General features: G+C 34.4%; 2 protein-coding genes across 2 annotated transcripts; both read right to left on the bottom strand.

Annotated features, from left to right (window-relative positions):
* Positions 1-5389: 5389 nt before the first annotated feature.
* Positions 5390-6751, bottom strand: LOC133678393 (transcription factor bHLH118-like). Its single transcript, XM_062100683.1, has 3 exons — positions 6336-6751; positions 5888-6229; positions 5390-5784 (listed from the first exon to the last, which is right to left on the bottom strand). The coding sequence occupies exons 1-3, from the start codon at positions 6645-6647 to the stop codon at positions 5716-5718; spliced, it is 723 nt and encodes a 240-aa protein (XP_061956667.1). The 5' UTR covers positions 6648-6751; the 3' UTR covers positions 5390-5715.
* Positions 6752-12890: 6139 nt separating this feature from the next.
* On the bottom strand, positions 12891-15675 carry LOC133677809 (receptor-like serine/threonine-protein kinase At4g25390). Its single transcript, XM_062099932.1, has 2 exons — positions 13344-15675; positions 12891-13141 (listed from the first exon to the last, which is right to left on the bottom strand). Exons 1-2 carry the CDS (start codon positions 15410-15412, stop codon positions 13066-13068), a joined length of 2145 nt encoding a protein of 714 aa, XP_061955916.1. The 5' UTR covers positions 15413-15675; the 3' UTR covers positions 12891-13065.
* Between the last annotated feature and the right edge of the window lie 87 nt (positions 15676-15762).

Here is a 15762-nt window from a genome sequence, read left to right as displayed (position 1 = left end):
AAACAAAAAACATGAGGGACTGATTTGTTGTTAGGTTACTTAGTCACCAAGTTTGTTTGGAGACCAAGAAATTAAAAATAACAAACTTTTGCCTATAAATAAGTGTTTTTACCATGCAAAAAATAGGGAAGCCATTAAAAAACAACCCCAACCTATTTTCTTTATACCAACCGCCACCCACACTTCCAGCCGAAACCCCCCTCTACCATTTCAACTTCTTCAACCAGCCTCCCTTCCAAACTCTCCTCTCTCAGCCTACAACACCTATACAAGGTTAGCCATTATCATCCTTACGACAACCCCATTGCTTAGCTAGAAACAAACCTGCACCAACCTCCCATTTCTCCAACTCCAGTTCAAGACCATGCAAAGTCAATTTTATAATTTTTAGATGTTTAATATGTGTATTTAAATTATTGTTAAAATTTGAATTTTTATAGTTTATATTTGTAATTGTATGGGTGTATGGGTTATATAGTAAAGAGAAGAAAGTGTATTTGTGTTCATTTTCTTTTTATTACTTTTCTTACTTTGTGTTAAATAGATAATAAAAAAAGGGAAAGATAAAAGGATAAAAAAAATATTAACAAAATATTTTAATTGCGTACGACTAAGTCTCTAAAAAATATAAAAATTCATATCATTTAGTATTTCCATAAAAAATTAAAAAAATATGTATTTACATATATATTGGGATTTAATAACTAGTTTATTAAAGCCATGAAAACTTGGCCTATATTTCAAAAATACTTAAAAATTTATTTTTTTTCTTTTTAATATGTGGGATTACAAACTTATACGTAAGATGTATTCTCGATATTAAATGAAAAGATAATTCATTTTTTTTATTTACATTAGAATGATTAGGTTTTTAACTTGATAAAATAAGGATCTCCTTACCGTGAACTTTTCTTCAACCATAAACAAACCGACAGTTAGAAAACATAATATTTTTATAGTTTATATCAGACAGATAAACAATACAGCTTACCCCAGATAAGGTATATTTGGGGTGTTAATACATTCTCTTTATGCAATTGGTCCCCTTACCCGAACTCTAAGACTAGTTAGGGTTCTTCATAACCAAAATGTTAGGTGGCATGGCAACTCCCATTTCCTTTTTTACTAATAAAAGACAAGAATTTCTTGTCCTTTCCTCTTTCACCATTCTCGACTATTCCATACCCAGGAGGATGATTGTCGCGAAGCCGCACACGTTCGACACCAACATAAAAAGGAAATAAATTGTCTTTTTATCTAGAATCAGAAACACACACACACACACACACACACACACACATATATATATATATATATATATATATATTCTTTTTATTTTTTTAGGCTTTATTTAGCAGAAACTCATTTTTCCTTGTAATAAAACTACCAAAACAGGCCTAAGAAAGGTGTTTGTCAAACACACCCTTAAGTATATCTCTAAGTATTAAAGATATAAAATAGAAATAAATACACCATTAAAATTTAGGTTTTAGAATGACTATGTTTTAACCTGATAAAGCAGAGTCCTCCTTACTAAATGTGATCTGTCTTGAGCCCACATAGATAGGGACCTCCTTACTGAGGAAAACCTCTCTTGAATCTTAGGCAAACTAACAAATAGAAACATGACTTAGAAAAAACAATCAATCAATAATGCAGCTTACCATAGGTGGGGTGTACTGAGGGTGATGTGTTTTTCCCATGTAAAACTAGTCCCCTTACCCAAACTCTTGTAGACTAGTAGATTTTCTAGTGACTATAATATTAGATGGTGACTCCCTAACCCTTCAAATCATAATATCATTATTAATCCCAACACATCCAAAACCTCCTTGATCCAAGAGAAAAACTTGTCATTCGAAGCCATGCACACCATGACAAGATTTAGTAGAAAGTATTGTATTTTGTTATATTAAACTGGTTAATTGATGAATATATCATTAAATGAGTAAAATAATATAGTAACGTCATTCATTATCTATTCATATGAACAATTAACCAACCATAATTTTTTAGTTAATTTTTATAATCTTAACATCAAAGTATTAACTTAAAGATAAAATTATCATGAATCCTCTAGTCTTTCAAAGTAGGGAAACAAACATGAAAGAACCATCCAACTTTAAAACTAAAAGAAGCAAGTGCCATGTCAAATGGTAGTTTTAATATAGATGCATTTGTTATTGTTAGAGAATAATATAAGTCATATCTTAGGATCTCACCTAATAGTTTAAGTTTTTAGATTAAGATGATTTTTTGACATAATGTGAGAGCCTTGATGATCAAGCGGTCATACTTTTTTTTATTTGATAAAAATTAAGTATAGAATAGTGTACGCATATACAAGTTTCAAGTGCAAATAGCTTTCACTTAAAAAGAAATATGTTAGAGAATAATATAAATCATATCTTAAAAAAATTAAAAATTTTAAATTAAAATAGTTCTTTGACAGTCATTACCCATACACTTGTAATTCTCAAATAGAATTTATCTTCCTATCATAAAAGCTTCACATGGTATCTGATTCTAAGACGAGCATAAATTAAACAACACTTGAATCTCAACAAGATATCTTAATAATAATAATAATAATAATAATAATAAGATATCAACACTTGGCCGGAAGAGGTTGGGTTGTTCCGCGTTAAGAAAAGCTGCTTGCAAGTACATAAAAAATATTTTTGAATATACAACACAATGGAAACATTAATTAAAAAAGCTTTCCTAATAAAATGTAAGGAATTAATAAATTATTATCTGTACACTAACAACGAACATTGTGCATTGCATTCAATCACCCCTTCGATTGCTAGCCAAGATCACTAAATTAATTATTATTCTTATTATTATGTTCCACTTATATTTTTCTTATAATATTCCTTAGACTAACTAACCTAAGATATGGTAGATGTGGGTATGACAAGGTATATGATTGGTTGTCTTAATCCAGCAGCAACAGCTAGCAACCCCAGATATGAACAAAACAAATAGTAGAAATGTAAATGGACCTTATCCATAGGAACTTTAATATGTCAGCTCCTCACTAAATTAATAGAAGCCTTCTTCCATATATGGACACAAATACCTTTTTGTAATGGAAGCACCATGTAATTAAAAATGTATATACGAACATTTATACCTCCATCAAGTGAAGCATATATCTAAGAAATACTTATTCAAAATTCTGTAGCAATTTCCGAAAGAGAAAAGAAAATCCATTCTCATAGCTGAGAGACAACGGACTTTATAGTTTTAGTAATTTAACATGAGCAATCTTCATTTACATGATTAATCCTCACACCATTCCTCTATATATATGCCTGAAGGGATGAAATCACGAGGCTGCTAGTTTTGTATGCTTTTGTTAGCTTCAAGATATCATAAATTGGATTGATGATCTTGAACAATCAGTCCTATGTGGATTTTGCTACGACCGAGAAAGTAAAGTCACTAATGACTCAATTTATGAGAATATATATTGTATCAGTAGACACCAGTGTCAAGTAGAGGAAGTTACTAGCATCGGTATAATGTCGATGTCAGTTACACTATTGGGCTTGGATAAATTCAACAGTGGAACTAAGCCTAGGCATTTTACCGTATTCTAGACCCAGCCGAGTGGAATGGGAGCCCCCTTTTTTTCCAGGATAAAAGGCAGAATTGCTGAAAGGGCCTGGATAATTTTGTCTCTCATAACCCCAACGTCACATGACTTCTACAATAGCAACTCATTCTTATCCGTCATTAAACATTTAGTTATTATTTCAGAATACAAAATATAAAAATAATAAAACCAGAAATTAGTTCAAGAGAAAAGGACTAAAAAATAAAAATAAATGAACTGTGATACCAAGACCCACAAGAAGATGGATTAAAAGTGGCCTGAGAAAGAGGACTAATAAACTAGAGCGTGAACATGGGACACATGTGGGAACTTAATTCATTATAGTCAATGAAATATGAACCTTCGAAGGCAAAGATACAGGAATGCAATGAGACGTTATGTGAACCGTACATGAGAAAGAAAGTGCAAGCATGCTTAATTATGTCCACATGATATTCTGCAGTTAATTCAGAACATAAAGGAGTTACCAAATGATGATATTTACAGATCAAGCCATTTAATTTGGAGAGCACAAGACTCCTATTGGCTATGTCAATAATGGAAAATGGTGCTTACATGCAGCACGTGGTTACACATCATCATCACCATCTCAAATGTTCATAGGTGGAGCAGCTCTATGCATAGAGACTGTATGTTAGGTACTAACCATAGAACCTCAGCAATGGGTCTTCTAAGAATACAATATGTAGATTTTAACAGGTACGTAGATCTTTTTGAGCTGGCATCAAATCCTAGCAGATTTAGATCTTTTGAGAGGGCATTTTAGAACTCAGAGACATAGCTGGAAGACCCCATGCAACATATAAACCTTGGTCCATACCTCAGGCAGCGGTTGGTGGCACCCCAAATTAATTTGCCATTATGCATCTTTACAACTAAAGCAGCAACAATTATTACAATTGAAGAGATACCATTCCTATTTCAAGGCAGTAAGTAGCCTTGGATGCTATATATATGTGTTATCTAAACAACAACAAAGTATGTCCTGTTCAATGAAGTATGGATTCCTGAAACCAAGAATTTTGAGACTATTCCAGCCTCTAGCCAATTTGCTTGAATACAGTTAATTTAGAATTCAATAGAACTTGCAAGACTCTTAATCGCTACTGCAAGAACGAGTACATGGTCATATATATAGTAGAACACAAAGCAAAATATATAGGAAAGAAGACACAGATGTTATCATAAAATTTAACTAAGCAAAAGGAATCCACATGTAATGATTCCATGAAAGCAAATCAAGTCTATGACCCAAAAATAAATTTGTTCTGGTTAAGCAACAAAATAAGCAATTCCCGTATTGTAGAAGCTGCTCTAGAAATTTACTTACAACTTGATGGTTACTTGTAAAAAGAAACAAATCTTCTCAGTTTTTTCCTAATTCCTTTCACCAATAATCTAGTCCTACGAATTACAAGATTTTCACACAGTCAATATAATAATAATAATAATAATGATAATACAATTCATATAAATGCAATGATCAGCCCTTACAAGTAGGAATCAATCCTTCAATTTTCTTGCCAAATAAAACCTCAGCTTAAGAAATAGCAAAACATCCATGTTTAAATGTATGATTCTACCTAGTCTAAAAGAATTTGTATTTAGAATCCTTATTGAACTAGTATTTTTAATCATTATTAGAATATAATAGTTTGAGCTTATCTTTATCATATAATCTCTCTACAAATATACAAATATAAAAGTATTCAGAATTATGAGTGTTGAATATCAATAAAAAAAAAAGTTTAGGAGGTAAAATACTTGATGTTTTCAACGGAATTTATTGTGTACTCCTGCATGTAGGAAATAGCAAGTACAACACAGCAACCCAGTAGTGAATTTAGCTCCTGTGCATATATAAGCATGCACAGATATAATGCCTCCCAAAAAGTCTTCAAGAGCAATTATTTACAAAATATCCTCTAATATTTCTCAAAAATGCTCGCAAGCATTTTCATCAAATTAAGTTTCTCAAAAACGAAACCAAGTTGAGAGAAGTGTTTCAATCGGAAGTCAGATTGTTACAGTGCAAGATGTCATGAATGATCCAAGAAGCATAAACATTTTTACTTGGACAAATCACTTTTTCAAGAAACAGCTCGTAGGGTTAGTTTCTGCCGCAGCTCGGATAGATTTAAGCATGCAGGATCATTGACCTGTGGAAAAGAAAACATTATAAATATTGAAGCCAAGTTGTTCCTGGATTTAGAGCATGAACATAAAACCCTAAACCTGGCAATTGACAACAATTGATTTTACCTCAGTTTGGACGGTGTGAAATAATCTTTCATTTACTTTGGTGGAAACACAGTTAACAACAGAGATTCCTTCTTCAAGCAACACTTGCAACACTCTTGATAGGGGGGGATCTTGCCCCCTAAAATCACTATCAAACACAACCTCAATACCACCTGGATATGGCTGGAGGGTTACTGGACTAATTGGAGAGTATTTGTTAGAACTTCCACTTGGGGAATCAAAGCTTAAATTGGGGGATTTCTTTAACCCATCTCTCTTGGCACTTAGTTCTTTGATCTTCTTTTGGAGATACTTTATATAATTCACAGACTCGTTCATGTGATCCGATATTGAACGCTTTCCCTGAAATCCCAAACAAACCCTAGTAATTATAGAACTCCAAGAACATTAAAAAAAAACCCGATAGGCAAGGCCTATCAAAGAAAAGAATAGAAGAAACTTTTCTCACCTTGATAAACTCAAGAGGGAGTAGAGCTCGAAGGGATGCATAAAGGGTTGCCATTTCTTGCCTTCTTTGTCTTTCAATATTTCTATGCATCATCTTCTTATTATTATTTTTACTATGATCTCTAGCAACCTCATGATTACTGTCCATGGAAATTAAAAATCGCCGCCGACCATTTTCCATTTTGTTGGTTGTATCACTTCCTTGGAGTGCAGCATATCGAGCAAGAATCAGATCTTGTGGGATGTTGTGTTGTTGGTGGGGATCGGAGGAAATATTGAAGCACAGCTCATCACCTTGTTGTAAAGGGAACATTGAGCAAAAATTCTATTAAGGCTTGAAGCTTTCTTTATGTAAGGTGAGAATGGAAGTTAAAGAAGAAGATACGCTTGTTAGGGTATGTGATCTTCTATGGCCCTGGTAAGCTAAAGATTCCCTGAAAAAAAAATTAATTTTTTCAACAAGAAGAGATATGGTTGGTGACCGCACTCTCTCAGTGTTTAAGCTTTCCTTGCTTGTGGAACTGTAGCTATGTCCACTCCTTTGCATTCACACTTGTGAACTAAATTAATCATGATTATTAAATGACTCGAATATAAGGCTAGAGCCGTGGTCAGCTATTTAACTTGGATTCATCCTAGTTAAAAAAAAATTAACGATTAAATCTCAAATTAATTAGCTAAGAATTAACTTTTTTTACATCCAACATAAGTTAGAAGATGAGTTGTTCATGCTTCAAGTCAACTTGTTAAGTAAGATTGGGTTTAATAACACTAAAAATAACTAGAATATTCAATATCGATCTCCAATATTTTATTCTTAAGAAATTATTAATTGAATTTAGTTTATTAGCTAAAATCATGTGCTTAATCAATAAGATTTTTATAAATGGCTATCTCCATATACATTACCGTCCATTTTGGCATGGTTTTAGTTGATTTTGAGACTTGGCCAGTATATATCCGTCTGATTAGAGCAATAATTTTGTTGTCTATGAGTTTTGGGTAGGAAACTAAACACGCTTGTCTACATCAATAAACAATGTGATTAGACAACTATCTTTTGCCTTAATGCTAAAATAATAGTATACATAAACACTAATTAAGACAGATGCCCATTTATGGTGAAATGGAAGTATATAGTACTTAAATTAAGAAGTAATGAAATTAGGATTATTAATAGTTTTTCTCAAACTTTTATCATCTAAATAAAGGAAAAATCATTCTACCACTTATATTGTTAGATAAAGATTCAAGAACTTTTAATTTCTTGAAAGAAGTTTTCATGCAACTTAATATCCATGCATAAATATTCAAGTTGACCCAAATAAAGTGGTCCCTGACATACCACCTAGATGGGAAAAAAAAAAAAGGCAAGCAAAGTAAGTACTTAAATTAATTTGCTTTTCAGAACTTGTATATCTTTCAAAGAAAGACGAAGCATTGCTTGCTCTGGTCATCCCACTAATGCATATACCTTAGAGAAAACGAAAGTAGCATTGGTGGATCCAGCAGTAGCATTTCGTATGAATAAAGTTAAAAAAGAAAAGGCAAAAAAATGAATAAAAGACAAATTATGTGATAAAAAGAATAATTACAAATGATTACTTTAAATTTTCTTATAATACATCCAAATGGGTTTATTTGGGTGTATTTTATAAGATACAAGGATTTTAGTGTGATTTATTAAATTGTAATATAAATTATAGGTATAAGATATGGTTTGGTTTGGTGAGTCAACTTATGATTTGTCAAGTTGAAATATAATTTGGGTTGGTGAGTAAAATAATCTAAGTTTTTTTTCAAAACAATATCATTTCAAGAGTTTATTTTAAAAAAAAAACTTGAGTTGGGATGTAAATTAATTTTTGATAGTATTAATTTGTTATTCTTCATAATGATATATATTGAGTTCGACTAACCCACACCTTCTTGATCTTTGATCTTATGGTAAAATGATGAAATGTTCCTTAAACATAGTCTATTTTTCTAATCAAGTCAGCTTAAAATAAATTATTTAAATTAATCGAGCAAAGACGTTCATGAGAAAATAAATTTCCTTAAAATAAATCATCCATTAATAAAATAACGTATTGGGTCGCAACCAACCTTGGAGTTAGCAACCCCCTAGTTTAAACTTGAACTTGCAAAAACAAAATTTGAAGCTCACTCCATCACAATAAATTCTGTCCTTCCTCTGATAAACCACTGCATTCCATTAGCCCCATTTTTAAAATGCTTGGCACTTAAGCAAAGTGCAAAAGGCAATAATGTTCCTCAAGGTATTAGCACTAAATAATTTGAGCACTAAGATCGCAAGCCTCTGCAGTTCATGCACCAGTCCATAAGTCGGGAAAAGGCCGAAGAAAAGTGGTAGAAACATTATGTAACAGTATCAAGGGGGGAGATCTCCAGGACATATAGAATAACCCCTCTTCGATCTTATCGCTAGCAGCTGTGCGTTGGAGAAGGAGCTTCTCTTTTCTTTTCTTTTTTCCCTTCCTTAGAGTTAATTGAGGAGTTGTTACATGTGCGTTTTAATACAATATTATATGGAGAGAAAAAATAGAATACAATATTATATATATCCCTTGTAGCTAGTAACTATTGTTAATGTGAATTATTATGGAAATGTTGAGTGTAAAGTCCTAGGATTATGAAGCTTTTTGGGACCATTGAGATCCCTAACCTTTCTCTTAAATAATCCTGCAATATGCTCCTAGCTTAGTTAGTTGATGAGCTGCTGCTGCTGCTGCCGCCTATACATGCTTTTTAAGAAAAAAGAAAACTTGCTATTTCTAGTAGATAATCAATCCTCCATTTATCATATTAAATTAATGGGCAAACCTTGATTTAGTCCCTAAATGCGTACTCATTCTCAATTGAGTGCTAAGCTTATAATTAAACTTCAACAATGTGGTCCCAAATGTTTTAGACAATTCTCAATCAAGTCCTTCTACTTATGTTAATTAGCTTTTCTGTTTAATCTTCTTCACACATTATATGAGAAATATTAACACAAACCCGTGCAAGGCTCATATATATCGAGAAACGCAGGAAGCAGGAAACATCTGGGACCTAGCTGATAAAATATAGATGGGGATTTAATTGAGAATGTATATATATGTTAGGGATTAAATTAATTAAGATTTGCTTAAAATAATTATTAACACAATAAATTATCATTTACTCATCGGAAACTTGAATAAAGTTTACTAGTACCAATAAAACAAATGAATAAAGCTGATTGAATCACACATGGGTTTAGTTTCTTAACAAAACTAAATCACATTAGAAGATGCAGATAAAAACAAAATCCATGTAAAAAAATAATAAAGCAACGGTGATTAGTCAATAAAAAAAAATGGAAGAGCCCGTTATTCATCAATAGGGTTCACATTATCTTTGATTAATTTAGTTTTGATTAGGTCATATTGTGCCCTAGATTAAGGACCATGTATGGTGCAGCTGGGTCAAATTACAATGCCTATCTCCATGATGACTTGTACTCAGCCTCTACTAGACCCAACTACACTAATTTTGGGTCTGGATAAAGCTGCCTCCACAAGTTCCCATGGAGTTCATAACCTATTCATATACTTGAATAGGTTATGAACTCAATATATTTTATTTCTGGTCCTTAAGCATATGCTTTCTTAATAGAAGAAAATGAAACAATCAGCTAATCATAATTTAAGTGTTATTCACGCATTCCCCATTATTATTATCTTAGGTTCGATCGGATCTACTAATTAATTGTGAAAAAAAAAATTCTTTATAGATGTATTTTTTTTATTTACCAGTTGTAATTGAAACTCGAATGAATAAAACTATCTTACATATAGTCATTAAATTATGTTTAATAGCATCATTAAAATCTAAGAAAAAACAATAATGATGATAAATATAAAAAAAATATACTGATAAAGTATAAGTATTATATACATGTTTGTTTTTCAGCTGTTTGTTTGATAATGTAATTAACGCAATGTTTTTTTAAAAAACATTTTTTATATTAAAAATATTTTAAAATGATATTTTTTTTATATTAGCATATCAATTAAAACTATCAAAAAGCAAATAAAAATATTAATTTGGTTGTAATATTTATATTTATATTTTTAATTTTATTCTTAACCCAAATTTTTATATATAATTAATTTATAATATTTATATTTCTAGATATACGTTTAAAATAATTTGTGTAGGTTTTTTCTATATATATATATATATATATATATATATATATATATATATATATATATATATATATATATATATGTTAAACGAAGATCTACCTCTAATAAAAACGAATGCAAAAGATTGAAATTTGCCTCAGACTTCCATGAAAACGGAGATGGACTCCATACCGCAATTTTCATTCATAATCAAGAGACATCTATATGCTAGAAACTATTATGTATAACAAAATAAAAACAATTGATATATAAAATTAATGCGTTATCGCTACGTAGCACTGGCCAAATTCTAGCCCGTCCTATTCTCCCTGTTGCATCGTGTAAAAAGTATGGTTGAGGTGCAGGCCAGGTTCAAAGGAATCTAGAAGACCTATATGCATGGAAACAAAACCAAAAGACGCATGCTTGTCAAAACAAGCTTAAGCTATCTAATGGGCTCGCTAGGTCATTTTGTTCGGCCTAGTTTCTCTTTGGTCACAGGTTTTCCACTAAGCCCATCTCAATTGGCAGACCTCATGTTCTTACGCTGGTGACATTGCCACAGAGGACAAGTGCAGCCCACTAACACAGCTAGATTGGAACTGAAAGCATAAAATCTTGCTAGCTGAACCATGCTCAAGACAAATGCTAATGAATGAGGTTAACAAAGACAATATTACATTACAAACTGCTTGTCTTTGTCAAAACTTGTCACGGTCAAGTGTTTTAGTATCTGCTCTAATGGCAGATATTACGGCAAACATGAACTGAGTAATCCAAGGATCAACTTTGCTTCTTTCCATGGCAACGATTGCGTGAGTTTCGGTTGTCCGGAATAAGCATACAAAAGAGTAAACAAATGTATACTGCTAGCCTTGATGATTGTAGCCAAAAACAAGGAAATGAGGATGAACCAAACAGAGTAGAAAACCCACAGCATCAACTAGAAGAAGCAAAGGTGTGCAGAAAAAGAAAGTAAAGAAATTCTAATGTTTAAAAAAACCAGCATTCAATAAACGAAAAAGGAACGGTCCAAGGTAGTTCTTCATCCTGTACATGTTCCAGGTAGACTTGTAGCCGCAATTAAGGCAGCATTTCGGCACAGTTAAAACTGTTTTCTCCAGATTTATGCAGGATTTCAATATTACACTCATCCAGCAATCAAATAGATTACATGTTGTACAGTTGACAATGTCTTAGAGATGAGTTCACTAAACATTGATTTGTCTTACAAACACCAGTCGATGATGGGGATCTATACTGTGTGCATGTGAAGCGATTAAAATTAGCAAATATAATATTGCAGGAAGTAAGAATACCCAAATTACCTGCTCCATGGATGCAACAGTCAGAATCTCAATAACAGCATCCTTTAACGGTTTAACCTGGAGATTCTTGTCGGAAAGTACCACAACGTCGTGACATCCTCGTTGAATTGTAGCAACCCTTGTGAGTCCTTCCCATTTATGTATACATAGGAAGCTTGTGTGTGCAGTTTTGAAAAGCTCATCATTGTCTCAATTCTCCATTCCAGAAGAGAAACATTGATTGCATTTCCAATGGACTATTTTATGGCCACAAATTTTGCAGATGCTTTGCAGAGGATCAAGTTCATGTTTCATACAGGGATCGGATACGAGCAGCATCTGCCTTACCTGCCACTCCTAATAAAATACAAAAAAACTAGAACCATCTCTCAAAACTGCAAAGCATCATTCAGAAGGACAGTCGACAGTATATCAACAAATTCAATTTCTGATTGTTGATGGAAAAAGGTAAGAAATACCCTCAATGTGAAGACAGGGAGAAACCATACAAGTTTCTCCACCCATGATATCTGCTGGATTAACTATCTGCTAACCTCTTTTCACATTCACTTAGTGGTTAAAATCTGCATCTTTTGGAGTAAGGTATATCCAAATGCAACTGTTGACCAATAACCCAATAAAACAAACATATAAACTTCCATGGCTGAAAATTCAAGCCTGCCTTAATAATTTGGAGACAAAAATCCATATTGACAGCACAAATAAAAGAATCCACAATAAATGATGATTGAATGTTCTCATCAGCATCATAAGGAGCCACAAGCCATCAAATTAAACACCAGCAAGCAGAGCTCCTATGTAAAAAGGTAAATCTCACATCTTAAAAGTTTGGCATACATGTGTATTAGCCTATTAGGTTTCCTTTTCCCTTTCCCTTTTTTCTTTGCAAGTGCCTAAGTTCAATCATAGGGTGCTCCGTATCTGGAACAACCAGTACACTGGCACCATTGCCAACCCCAAACAATGCATGTTAGTATTGTTAGTACCTCTAATTGTAAATACATACAGGTTTCCAGCAACGATAGCTTAAACTACAAGTTATACAGATTCCTCTGGATATAATTGCTTGGCCATGTTATTAAAAGCGGCGGACAATAGGGGACAACTACTGGTGCCTAAATTCACCGAAGAGAATAAGCAAGTTGCTTACATGAATTGAAAAAAACCTGACGAAAGTTACTAGGATAGCCTTATTGCTGAAAACATGGGCCATGTTCAAAAAGCCTAATCAAGTGCTTATGGCATTTCCAATACTCATTGTTGAAGCAAACATGAAGTGGGGTCGCCATCTTGTTGTTGCAAATCTATAGTGACCATAAAACATTATGATATTAGCAATGGATTGGTAGGCCATACCAGTATAAACAGGAGCAGGTGAAACAAAATTCAACTCGTTTCATTTAATGAAGACATTTTGCTTTACAACAATAATGATATCATCCATAAACAATTATCTAAGAAATACACTGTTGCTCATTAAGACCAGTTTCGGACATTAAAGCTTACCGAACCTTCTGGTGTGACTTGGACTTGAAAGGGAACCGTGTGGGAGGTGAGGGAGAAAATTCAGATGGTAATTGAGGCACCTGTGACTCTCCAGTGAGCATCCCCACAACCTCCGTCATTGAAGGACGATGAGCAGGTGACTTTTGTAAACAAAGAAGAGCAATAGTGATGCATAATGTAGCTTGTTCCCGATCCAAAGACTGTACAGACTTATCAACCAAATCAAGAAGTTTGCCAGAACGGGCAAGATTACGAGCCCAATGCATTAGGTTAGCACGCTGAAACTCAGACATTGGTAAGGTAGTAACCTGAAGTGGACGCCTCCCAGCAATAAGAACTAACAATAACACCCCAAAGCTATACACATCAGATTTCTCTGATAAATTCCCCCCACCACCATACTCAGGGGCGGCATAACAAACGGTTCCTCTCATACTTGGTGTACTACTGATTCCACCACTCTCCGGTATCTCTCCACTCAAAGAATCATGGCTATTCCGGTTACCTCTAAATAGCTCACCACTAAACCATTCAACACTGCCTATGCTGCCTCTGCTGCCTCTGCTCTTACTTCTCTTCTTCTTTCTCTCAGCATACAATTCCTCATCTCTTGGCCACCAATCTTCTCCACCATTATTATCATCACTAGTCATCCCCATTTCTCTCTTCTTCTTCTTTTTCTTATTTTTTTTCTCCAACTCGTCGCAATACTCCTCCTTCCACCATTCCCTTGCCGGCCTTCTCTTCTCCTTCTTCAAAACCTTCTCACCCTTATCATCATCTAACGAAACCCACCAATCCAATCTCTTCCGATTCTTCTTCTTAACTATCTTCCCAACAGATTGACTATTCGATGACGATGAAGCTCCAATCCAATCACTTTTCGGTCTCCCCTTATTTATCTCAGTTCCAAGCCATTCCATCACATAATCCTTCACTCCCCCATTCTCCGCCGTAGTGCCACCTTTTTCTTGCTTCAACCACCAATCCTTTCGAGACTCGCTCTGTATCCCTCCCCCGTTATTTTTCTCCCCATTAACCAATTCTTTCCCACCCTCTATACTACCCACATCCAAATTCCCCTCGAGCAAAACCCCCACACCACCAGTCTCTGGAGAAGCACTCACAGCCTCCAAAGTTTCGGGCGATGTCATACAAACCGGCAACTGATCCACCACCAAATTAAACTCATCAAACCCAGTAGTCACGCTGTCAGTCTCCTCCACCACAGATCCATAATCCTCACCCCCGTTATTACTCTCCAATTCAACCTTTTTCAACTCCACCCCACCATTTATTTTATCACTCTCTTCCACCTTAACCTCAAACTGACCCTGATTGCACTGATTCTGGTCATTCTGATTGCTATTATCAATTTTTAACCAAGCTAATCCAAAATCAGCAACTTTCGCATTAAAACACTGATCAAGCAAAATATTACTAGGCTTAATATCTCCATGAATAACAGGAGGATCCAAACTATGAAGATACTCGATCCCTTTAGCAATATCAACGGCAATGCTAAATCTTTTCTTCCAATCAACCAACTCCACACATTTTCTATGAAGCAATGCATCCTGCAAGTTCCCATTTTGCATAAGCTCATACACTATCAACAAACTACGATGCTTCCTATCATAGGAAAAACCAAGGGCTGTAACAATATAACAAGAATCAAGCTTTGAAGCAAAAAGCAACTCATTTTGGAACTCTCTTTCCCCTTGGAGAGAGCCCGAGTCCATAACTTTAACAGCAACGTTGAGCTCATTAGGAAGAGTCCCATGATAAACTGAGCCAAACCCGCCTTGGCCTAAGCGAAGAGAAGGGGAGAACTTGTTGGTGGCGCGGCGGAGAGTGGTGTAGGAGAAACGGTGAGGGGGTTTGGAGAGGTCAGTGGGGACAGTGCGCTTACGAGTGAGTTTGCGGAAGCAGATGACGAAGAGGAGGAGGAAAGAGAAGGCAGCAGTGGAGGCGGCGGCTAGGGGAGGGGTGAGGCTGGAAGAGAGTTGGTGGTAGGGGAGAGGAGAAGGTTGGGGTGGAAGGAAAGGAGGGGCTGGGCGTGATGGCATGGTTGCGGTGATCAGAAAAGGACTAGAAAGATTTGGCGACGAAGAAGAAGGAAAGTTTTGTCATTGGAAGATAATGGGAAGCCTTTCCTGGCTTCTGGTTTCTTTCTATCTGCTCCATAGATTTTGTTTTCGTTTCTTTGATCTTCTCTGTTCACTTTGGAGATTGGGTGCACGAGCGTGTGGGCGCTGTAAGACTTTAATTTGGGAGGAAGGAACTCAAATTTGACTTGTAACGTTCAGTACATGACTGTTCGAAGGTTCTAACGTTGGAGAAATCAAACTATTTTTATTTTTAATAAAAACGAGTATAATTTTTAATTTGATTGCTGAATTTTATTGGAATTTTACAA

The sequence above is a fragment of the Populus nigra genome, chromosome 18, assembly GCF_951802175.1.
Source record: "Populus nigra chromosome 18, ddPopNigr1.1, whole genome shotgun sequence".
NCBI lineage: Eukaryota > Viridiplantae > Streptophyta > Magnoliopsida > Malpighiales > Salicaceae > Populus > Populus nigra.
Note: the sequence above shows the minus strand (reverse complement) of the source record. Positions and strands in the feature narration are given on the sequence as shown.

Coding starts and splice junctions, on each gene's coding strand:
- LOC133678393 (XM_062100683.1), bottom strand. CDS start 6,647: ATGTTCCCTTTACAACAAGGTGATGAGCTGTGCTTCAATATTTCCTCC. Junction 6,230..6,335: donor TCCCTCTTGAGTTTATCAAG/GTGAGAAAAGTT, acceptor TTGGGATTTCAG/GGAAAGCGTTCAATATCGGA. Junction 5,785..5,887: donor TTCACACCGTCCAAACTGAG/GTAAAATCAATT, acceptor TCTTTTCCACAG/GTCAATGATCCTGCATGCTT.
- LOC133677809 (XM_062099932.1), bottom strand. CDS start 15,412: ATGCCATCACGCCCAGCCCCTCCTTTCCTTCCACCCCAACCTTCTCCT. Junction 13,142..13,343: donor AAGTCACACCAGAAGGTTCG/GTAAGCTTTAAT, acceptor TGGTCACTATAG/ATTTGCAACAACAAGATGGC.